A 10122-nucleotide genomic window follows, 5' to 3' on the forward strand; every position below is an offset into this window, starting at 1 on the left:
TTCAAGTGTTAAAGTAAGTGTTAGGTCAGTTACACGCGACTAAAGTACAGTATCATGTATCATGTAAGTAAGTATTCGAGTGGGGTTTTGCAATACCCTAGTGTCCAAGCAACAGGTGTCTATTAAATAACAGTTAACAAGTTTAGCATACAGTGCATACTGTAACACAGAGTTGGCCCACATATGCAATTTATATATAACTAGAAAAGTAACCCGCCACAATGCAACGGGTGCTAGATTTATATTTCCATCAAGTTAGATACATGAGCTGCAACCAAGAGTTTATGCCTAGAAGTGATCAATTTCTTTGCCCGCGACGCAACGCGCGCACTTTTCTAGTTCAACACTAAAACTCATTCTCAAAATCTTGTATACTATATTATACGCTATATTTAGCTAACATTTCCTAATTCATTTTTTCAATACATCCATTCTTGAGGTAGCCTGAACTCGGGTACTTGAGTAGGTTGTTGGCTCTGCTGAGCCATCATCACACTTTGTCGGTACATAATCTCTACAGCTTATGCAACAAATACATACAAAACTTAAAGCATTATAAAAAAAAGCCCTTGCAATACTCTATCTGGAAGTAAAGCAGTGAAAGATCCAAAACAAATTAAGTTAGATCTAGATGCACACTAATAGCATCCGTATATTAGGCATGATTATCTTGTGATTATTGTAATTATTCTATGTCCATATTTAGTTATATCTCTGTATTATATATTGTCAAGGAAATCAATGAGAAGGACCAAGAGAGTCCATATTATTTCATGGTATCAAGAGTCTGGGTCTTCCTCTCCTAAACCCTACTCGCCGTTTTTTCCCTCCCCTACTTCTCCTTCTTCGATCGTCCCTTAGCCTGTTCTACCACCATGGGGGACGATGATCTCACCTCTACCAACAACCATCCCATCACCATAAAATCGGAAATCCATCCCGCCGCCACCGTAACAAACATCAAAACCCTAATCCCCTTCACACTCGAAATCGAATCCAGCCAATATTCTTCCTGGGCAACCTTGTTCACCCTCCACTGTCGTGCTCACTTAGTCAAAGATCATCTCAAACCCAAACCCGAGACCACCGAAACCGAATCTTCTACAGCCGCCGCTACCTGGAATCGCTTGGACGCCATTGTTTTACAATGGCTCTATAGCACGATTTCAAACGATCTTCTCCACACTATTATCGATAAAACCTCCACCGCCCGTGATGCATGGGTGGCCATCGAGAACCTGTTTCACGACAACAAGGCATCTCGCGCCATTTACCTTATGCAGAAATTCGCTAACACCAGGCTGGACGGGTTTCCCAATATCTCGGCCTACTGTCAAGCTCTTAAAACTCTCTCCGATCAACTTGCTAATGTTGATGCCGCAGTGACTGATGAGCGGCTTGTCCTCCAACTCATAGCCGGTTTGAATGACCAATATGAGGGCATCGGCACCATCATTACTCAACAACGCCCTCTACCATCGTTTTACAATGCCCGTTCTCAGCTTATACAGGTTGAAACCCGCAAGAATGAGCAAGCCCTGTTATCCTCCAAAGCCGCATCCACCGCTCTCAACGCACAAACCAGCCGTTCTTCTACCGATTATACCAGGTCACATGCTGAATCTTCCCGTGGGCGCGGACGGTCCGGTCGTAGAGGCCGAGGCCGAGGAACCTACGGCCGTGGACGTTCCTTTACTCCAGCCTACTACCCACCAAACACTCCCTACCCATGGCCCCCCTACTGGCCCAATCCGCCACAATACCCTTCGGCCCACCAGTACTCCTACGGCCCACCTCAGCAGCCCAACACTTGGCCTGCTCCCCCTTGCCCCTACCCATCTACTAACCGGCCCAACCCTCCTCCTTCTCCACAGTCGCAAGACGGCCTCCTTGGCCCACGTCCTCATCAGGCTCACACGGCATACAGCCCGACAGACATCGAGCAGGCACTATATACCATGTCGTTGCAACAACCGGACCCCACTCAGTATATGGATACCGGCGCCACTGGCAACATGTCTCACGAGCAAGGTGACTTCCATACCTTTTCTAATTCTTGCATTTCTCATAATATTATTGTAGGTAATGGTGACACTATACCGGTTCTTGGTCAAGGCACTAAATACCTACCCAAACCATACCCACCCTTTGTCCTTAAAAATGTTCTTTACTCACCCAAACTCGTTAAAAACCTTATTTCCGTCCGTCGTTTTACAACGGACAATTCTGTTTCTGTGGAATTTGACCCGTTTGGTTTTCTTGTGAAGGATCTCAAGACCAAGATGCCGCTCCTTCGATGCAACAGCAGCGGTGATCTCTACCCTCTGGTGCTCGGGTCGTCTACCACTCACCCTACTGCCCTTGCTGCCATCTCGTCTCAACTTTGGCATCACCGTCTTGGCCACCCAGGACGGCCTGCTATGAATAAATTAAAAACTTCTAGTTCTATTTCTTTTGATAAACCTTTGAATAATATTTGCCAGTCATGTATTTTTGGTAAAAGCATACGTTTACCATTTTTTGCTTCTAATAATATGACTCTTAAACCTTTTGATATTGTGCATAGCGATGTTTGGACTTCCCCAATCATTAGCTCTTCGGGCCATAAATACTATGTGTTATTTCTTGATGACCTAACTAATTTCTTGTGGACATACCCTCTCACTAATAAATCCCATGTCTTCTCCTCTTTTTCTCAGTTTGCTTCTATTATTAAAACCCAATTTGAATCCACAATTAAAACCTTCCAATGTGACCATGGCCGTGAATATGTTAATGCCACTTTTCAAACATTTTTCACCACCAACGGCATCTTATACCGACTTTCCTGCCCCTACACATCCTCCCAAAACGGCAAGGCCGAACGTAAAATCCGCACAATTCATAATATGATTCGGACCTTACTTGCCCATGCATCCATCCCCTCCCATTTTTGGCACTTCGCACTCGAAACCGCCACCTACTTGCTTAATATCTTACCATCCCAACACACTAAAAATAACACTCCCACCGAACTACTATACCATACCACACCAACCTACGACCATCTCCGGGTTTTCGGGTGCCTTTGTTATCCGCTAACACCGTCAACCACAATTCACAAGCTTGAGCACCGCTCTAAACCGTGCGTGTTTCTAGGCTACCCATCCACCCACCGAGGCTACCGTTGTCTCGACCTCGCTACTAACGAGATATTCATCTCCCGACATGTCGCTTTTGACGAGACGACATTTCCATTCCAACAATCAATTGCTCCTGTTCCCACTTACGACTTTCTTGACACACCCTTCCCTCACCATTTATGTCCGCATATTGCCACTCCTTCCCCTTCTTGTCCGCCGCAGACCCCAACACATCTCCCCAGCCATCGGCCCAGCCCAACCCCCTCCTGTCCAATACCTTAGCCCAACCCACTCCACAATCCCCTACATCGGCCTACCCCACCTCTCCAAATCCCAACCTGGCCCAACCGCATACTGCTACCACTCCCACAGCCCAACCCCCTCACCCTATTCATGCCCCGGCCCAGCCCACTACACCCTTCAGCCCTACGGCCAACACCACTCCCGGACCCGCCACCACTGCTCCGACCACCCAACCCGTCCGCACTGTTCACACCCGTTCCATGAGCGGGATTTACAAACCTAAACACCACTTCAACTTAACCACTACATCCACCCACCCTACCATTCGGCCCATACCCAAGAACCCGACCGACGCCTTACGAGACCCGGTATGGTTGTCTGCCATGACTACTGAGTTTAATGCACTAATTAGAAACGGTACATGGGAGTTAGTTCCTCGTTCGACTAACATGAATATTGTCAGGTGTATGTGGTTGTTTAAGCATAAATACAGGTCCGACGGAGCATTGGAGCGGTACAAAGCCCGTTTGGTATGCGATGGGCGGTCGCAACAGGTGGGCATAGATTGTGGTGAGACATTCAGTCCGGTGGTAAAACCCGCAACCATTCGGACTGTATTGTCACTTGCATTATCTAAGGGTTGGGCGGTTCATCAGCTTGATGTAACCAACGCATTTCTTCACGGGAACTTACACGAAACTGTCTACATGTATCAGCCAATGGGATTTCGGGATAAAAATTTTCCCGACCATGTTTGTCTTTTACGCAAATCTCTATACGGGCTTAAGCAGGCACCTCGGGCTTGGTACCAGCGGTTTACGGATTATGTTCTTAGCATGGGGTTTCATCACAGCAAGTGCGATGCGTCTCTGTTTACGTATAGTCATGATTGTGACACAGCCTACTTACTATTGTATGTCGATGATATCCTACTTGTCACATCTTCCGATGCTCTCCGACATCGTCTCTTGGCTAGTCTTGCGTCAGAATTCGCAATGAAAGATCTCGGCCCCCTCAGTTATTTCTTGGGTATCTCCGTTTCTCGGCATGCAAACTCTATGTTTTTATCTCAGCAGGCCTATGCTACTGACATCATTGCTCGTGCAGGGATGCAATCCTGCAACCCGGTTGCAACTCCGGTCGACACATACACCAAACTTAGTGCCACATCCAGTGAACAGTTTCATGATCCTACTCTGTACCGCAGCTTAGCTGGAGCTCTCCAATATCTTACCTTTACCCGACCAGACATAACCTATGCGGTACAACAGGTGTGCATGCATATGCATGCTCCATGTCTTGACCACTGGAATGCGCTCAAGAGAATTCTCCGTTATGTCAAGGGCACTTCATCGTTTGGTATAACACTCGGTCCTTCTCGTGCCACCTCCTTAGTGGCTTACACTGACGCAGATTGGGCTGGCTGCCCCGACACTAGACGTTCTACTAGTGGCTACTGCGTTTATCTTGGTGACAATCTCATCTCATGGTCTTCCAAACGTCAAGCCACCGTATCTCGCTCCAGTGCTGAGGCTGAATATCGAGGGGTGGCTAACGTTGTTGCTGAGATTTGTTGGTTACGGAACCTGCTTCTCGAGCTCTCACTACCACTTACACGCGCTACCATGGTTTATTGTGACAACGTCAGCGCCATTTATCTCTCCGGCAATCCGGTTCAGCACCAACGAACCAAACACATCGAGTTAGACATTCACTTCGTGCGAGAGCAGGTTCAGCGCGGCACGGTCCGCATTCTTCACGTGCCTTCCCGCTACCAGATTGCAGATATCTTTACCAAAGGCTTGCCACGGGTTTTGTTTGAAGACTTCAGGTCCAGTCTCAGCATTCGGTCACCTCCCGCTTCGACTGCGGGGGTGTAATAGCATCCGTATATTAGGCATGATTATCTTGTGATTATTGTAATTATTCTATGTCCATATTTAGTTATATCTCTGTATTATATATTGTCAAGGAAATCAATGAGAAGGACCAAGAGAGTCCATATTATTTCACACACTTCCAATTGCAACTTTACTAAAAAATCCAAATATTTTTTACTAAAAACAAAATGAATACTCTCAAATTGGCTCACCATGTTTTTTAGACGGCTCAGTTGGGGCTCCGGTTTGACGGGGCAAAAAAATACCCGTACCAGTAGACTCTCGTTTGGTACTTACAGCCCGCATACCCGACCCGGGTGGGCGTTGCGGCTGAGCTTGTTGTGAAGCTAGCCAAGCCCGTACAGACGGAGCCGCCGGCTGACAGTTTGTAACATTCTGTGTTTTGTTTTGTAGCATCATTTGGAGTTACTGCTAGCCCCAACAAATTTACTTTGAAGACCCAATCTCTATTGGATCATTTCATGCATTTTAGAACGGTATTGTTGTAAAAAAAATCGATCATTATGATGTTAAAGTAATGATACAGAAATATAGGTGTACCTTTCGAATAGTTTCCCAAGTGTTGGGGTCAATTTTCCGTAAGAGGGAGCTTGTTGAGAACTATAGACGCAGCTCCCTGTGGCAAAACCATCCTCTATTGTGCCTTCCACACAATATCAAAATGACATTAATAAAGAACAAAAGAAAAAAAAATGTCGATTTTCTTGAATGCATATTTTGAACTCTTATTCACATATTGGAAAACAAAACAGAAATGAAACCCCAATTATTTCAACTATCAATGGTGATCCGTATCCACCCATGTTTCCCATACAAATGCACTTGATCTGCAAAACGTTTTAGTTGGTTTTGACAAAAATTATGGGCTGCAAACAACAGTTTTGGGAAATGACACACAAAATCGGCTGGTTAGGCGGTTTGAACTGGCTTTTTTTTCTCTTTCCAAATTGTGAATACGTATTAAAATATATATAATGATAAAGATGGTTCACGAGTATGGCAAATATATACCAAATGGTGTGTTTGGTACTTACCTCAAGATACTCATCTAATCCGTATTTAGAACCTTCCCGGCCTAAACCAGACTGCTTAACACCTCCAAAGGGTGCTACCTGTGTGTGATCCAAACAATAAACGAAACTGAATGATAACTTCCGCAAATACTAATTCATTAATTAACTTAGGGTCTTCTCAGAAAGAAAAAAAAAAAAAAACTGGATATAGAAAGACCCTCTTCTACCTGTGAAAAAGACACATGATTTTTAACTCCAACAAGACCATATTCAAGAGCTTCAGACACGCGCCATAAACGCTGAATATTGTTTGTGAACAAGTAAGCAGCTAATCCTGCACAGTTTATATAAAAAAAATTGTCTTAATCTTATCGAGTTAATAAAAGAGTAAATTACGTTTTTGGCCCCTGTGGTTATATCACTTTTACTATATTAGTCCAAAATAAGATTTTTTAACATCTGTGCCCCCATGGTCTCTATATCTATAACTAACTATTTTGGCCCCTGAGTCTAACCAAACACCAAACTCTGGTTAATTATTAGTCATATGGCATGCACATGATGGGTATAATGCTAATTTCTCCTCCTATTTTAAAACTAATTTCCATCATATCATCTGCAAATCACACACACACAACATCATCTTCATCTCTTTATCCTTCCCCTCCTAACTCTCTCAAAACCCTAGCCCCAAAGGCGTCGTAGAAGAAGGGAGCACCACACCACCGCCACGAACAACACCACCACCGAACCGCCGCCTCCACAGCACCACCACAGAACCACCGTCACAACATCACCACCGAACCGCCACCTCCACAGAACCACCGTCAATCTATCTCAAGTCCACCCAAATCACCTCCTTCCAATTCCAATAAAAAATGACAATTTCAACTTCTGATTCTCATAATTCTTAATCAATCAATCCACATAACAGATTCTGTTCCAAAACCCTAATCTTCCACAGCCTCAGGCCACCACCATCTCTCCCTCCACCTTCTTCCCCATTATCCGTAACCGATTTCATCTTCTCTGTCCTCCAAACCACCACCGCATCACTCATCGACGCCACCACCCGCCGCACCATCCCGTACTCCGACGTCCCGTCAATCGTCCGCAACCTCGCCGTCTCCCTCCGTCAACCGCTTATCTCTATCCCCTGGAGACTCTGCTTTTATTATATCCTTAAATGGTTCACACATCCCTATTTGTATCTCTCTCTGTTTTCGGTTGGTGTTGATGTTACCGGCCATCGATTCGGTCATAACCACAGAACCACGTAATTTACTCTTTGAAAAAAGTAATCCTAAATCTACTTTTGATGTTGCCGGCCATCGATTCGGTCATAACCAACAATCAGGTTTTGTTTGTTCTTCAGATTTATAGCGGAGATGATGTGTGGGATGTTAAAAGTAGCGGAGATGATGTGTGGGTTAATAATTAATTTGGGGGAATCTTCAGATTTATAACAATCGGGATGTTAATATATTTTTTTTTGGTTTGTTCTTGTTCATGAAAATCTGAAACTGAAATGTGGGTTTTGTTTAGGGGATGATGATGATGGTTGAAGATGGTCATGTTGGGTTTGAAGATGATGTGTTCTTGAAGATGATGATGTGTTCTTGAACATCTGGGTTAGAAGATGATGATGTTCTTGAAAATGTGGGTTAGATTTAAAGGGGATGAGAAATTACAAAAATACCCATCATGTGACTTGCATGTGACAAATAATTAACCAGGGTAAGGGATGGAGTTAGACTCGGGGGCCAAAATAGTTAGTTATAGAGACCATGGGGGCACAAATGTTAAAAAAATCTTATTTTGGGCTAATATAGTAAAAGTGATATAACCACAGGGGCCAAAAATGTAATTTACTCTTAATAAAAAGATGAGTGAATTTCAAGGATTGTCCTTTATCTTTATACCCATTTTCAGGCGTTGTCCTTTATGTTTAAAATTGACGAGTTTTGTCCTTTATGTTTTCATATCATACACGTTTTGTCCTTTAGGCCTAACCCAGTTAGTTTTTTTAGTTAAATTTGGTCATGTGCTTTGCACATGAGGGCATTTTGGTCAATTCAAAGGTAAGTTCAACGGCAGATTTACAGCTCAAAGCTTCTGCAACCGTTGAATTGACAAAAATGTCCTCATGTGCAAAGCACATGACCAAATTTAACTGAATAAACTAACTGGGTTAGGCCTAAAGGACAAAACATGTATGATATGAAAACATAAAGGACAAAACTCGTCAATTTTGAACATAAAGAACGGCGCCTGAAAATGAGTATAAAGATAAAGGACAATCCTTGAAATTCACTCTAAAAAGATGTAAATGATCAGACACCAATATATGGATCATATATAAAATAATAAAAACCTGAATCAGTGTCATTAGCAATCTGTATAGCCTCTTCTTCTTTTTTAAACGGTATAACAGGTGTAACAAGTCCAAATATTTCCCGTCTGTAATAGTATATATTGAAGTGCTAGTCAAATACACATCAAATTACCTACAACATAATATTATAGCCACCAAAATAACAGTAAAACCTTCCATATACTTGTTTTGAGATTACCTTGCTATGAGCACCTCATTCTTGACATCACTTATAATTGTAGGCTCATAAAAAGTCAACCCTAGGTTATGCCTCTTACCACCCACAACAACTTTTGCTCCCTGTATCAACAAAAAATTTGTAACTAAAAAACAACAATTTTTTTTCTGTTAAAAAAAAACCAACTATCAAAATTCTACAAGATTTTGAAAATGATAATCAAACCTGTGAGATAGCATCTTGCACTAATAATTCAACCTTCTCTACAGCAGCTTCATTAATAAGTGGTCCCTGCAAAACATTCAATTTATTTTTAGTACCACTTGACTTTTTTAAGCAGATGACATTTTTTAGTAACAATATACATGTGAACAAAGTGGTTACCTAATCCACACCTTCACTCTAACCATTGCCAACTTTAAGGCTCTAAATAAAGATAAAAGAAGACTAAGGGTTCTAGTTTCTTTTTAAAAAATCCCACGCTTTTTTTTGCGCCTTGCGCCTAGGCTCCAGGCGAGGCCGATGCGCCTCGCCTCGCCTGCGCCTTGCGTCTTTGACAACATAGATATATACTGTTGGTTACAGGCCCCAATAAACACACACCTCACCTCTCGTATGTAATATGTATGTGTATTGAAAAGAAACAAATATGCAAACAGAGAAATGAGAGCTACTGTTTCAAAATGAAAATAGGGTTACATAACAAAAACCTTAACTCTAATATTTATACTAAAGAATTAAACACATGCAAATTAAACTTAGTCCAAGATGCCTAACGAATTATGGCTTTAACTTCCACTACTTTTCCACATAACTCGGAACTCCATGCACTTGTAATTCTCCAACGTAAACTTGCATGTAATTCGGTCAACCACAATACCAACTCATTCAATAAAACGTGTAGCTACACATGGGTATAATCCCTTTTAACATGCAACCTATTGTTGACTGTTTCATTACCCGTAATTAAATCCGTGACCCGATAACGCACCGACCCGTGACCCGTGAACAAACCCGAATAATCCAACATATACATGTTCCTCGGCACCTATATCCGTCACCAACAGTATCTGCATTCTGACTTCATTCCAGTTCTTCAATCTCAAATTACTTTACAAAAGCATTATCAGGCCTCCAACTTGTGTGTATAATCAGCCAACAATGGTTGTAGAAATTGAGACTGTGTTACGACAAGCATTTGAAGAAATATTGAAGGTAGTTGTAGCGGAAGCTATACAAATTGTAAGATTCAAAACGATTCTCAAACGCCTTGAAAGTACCTTAAAAAGTA

General features: G+C 42.7%; 1 protein-coding gene across 1 annotated transcript; it reads right to left on the minus strand.

Moving 5' to 3' along the window:
• Positions 1–5972: 5972 nt before the first annotated feature.
• LOC110893559 (succinate-semialdehyde dehydrogenase, mitochondrial) lies at positions 5973–9907 on the minus strand. The gene is made up of 7 exons (XM_022140662.2): positions 9827–9907; positions 9057–9122; positions 8853–8953; positions 8654–8739; positions 6507–6613; positions 6301–6378; positions 5973–6093 (listed from the first exon to the last, which is right to left on the minus strand). The coding sequence occupies exons 1-7, from the start codon at positions 9905–9907 to the stop codon at positions 5992–5994; spliced, it is 621 nt and encodes a 206-aa protein (XP_021996354.1). The 3' UTR covers positions 5973–5991.
• Between the last annotated feature and the right edge of the window lie 215 nt (positions 9908–10122).

The sequence above is a fragment of the Helianthus annuus genome, chromosome 12 (assembly GCF_002127325.2).
Source record: "Helianthus annuus cultivar XRQ/B chromosome 12, HanXRQr2.0-SUNRISE, whole genome shotgun sequence".
Classification (NCBI taxonomy): Eukaryota; Viridiplantae; Streptophyta; class Magnoliopsida; order Asterales; family Asteraceae; genus Helianthus; species Helianthus annuus.

Excerpts from the sequence above, each read along its gene's own strand:
- LOC110893559 (XM_022140662.2), bottom strand. The coding sequence starts at position 9,907 with ATGCAGATACTGTTGGTGACGGATATAGGTGCCGAGGAACATGTATAT. Across the intron at positions 6,614-8,653 it reads TGCTAATGACACTGATTCAG|GATTAGCTGCTTACTTGTTC; the intron begins GTTTTTATTATT and ends TAAACTGTGCAG. Across the intron at positions 6,379-6,506 it reads ATCATGTGTCTTTTTCACAG|GTAGCACCCTTTGGAGGTGT; the intron begins GTAGAAGAGGGT and ends GATCACACACAG.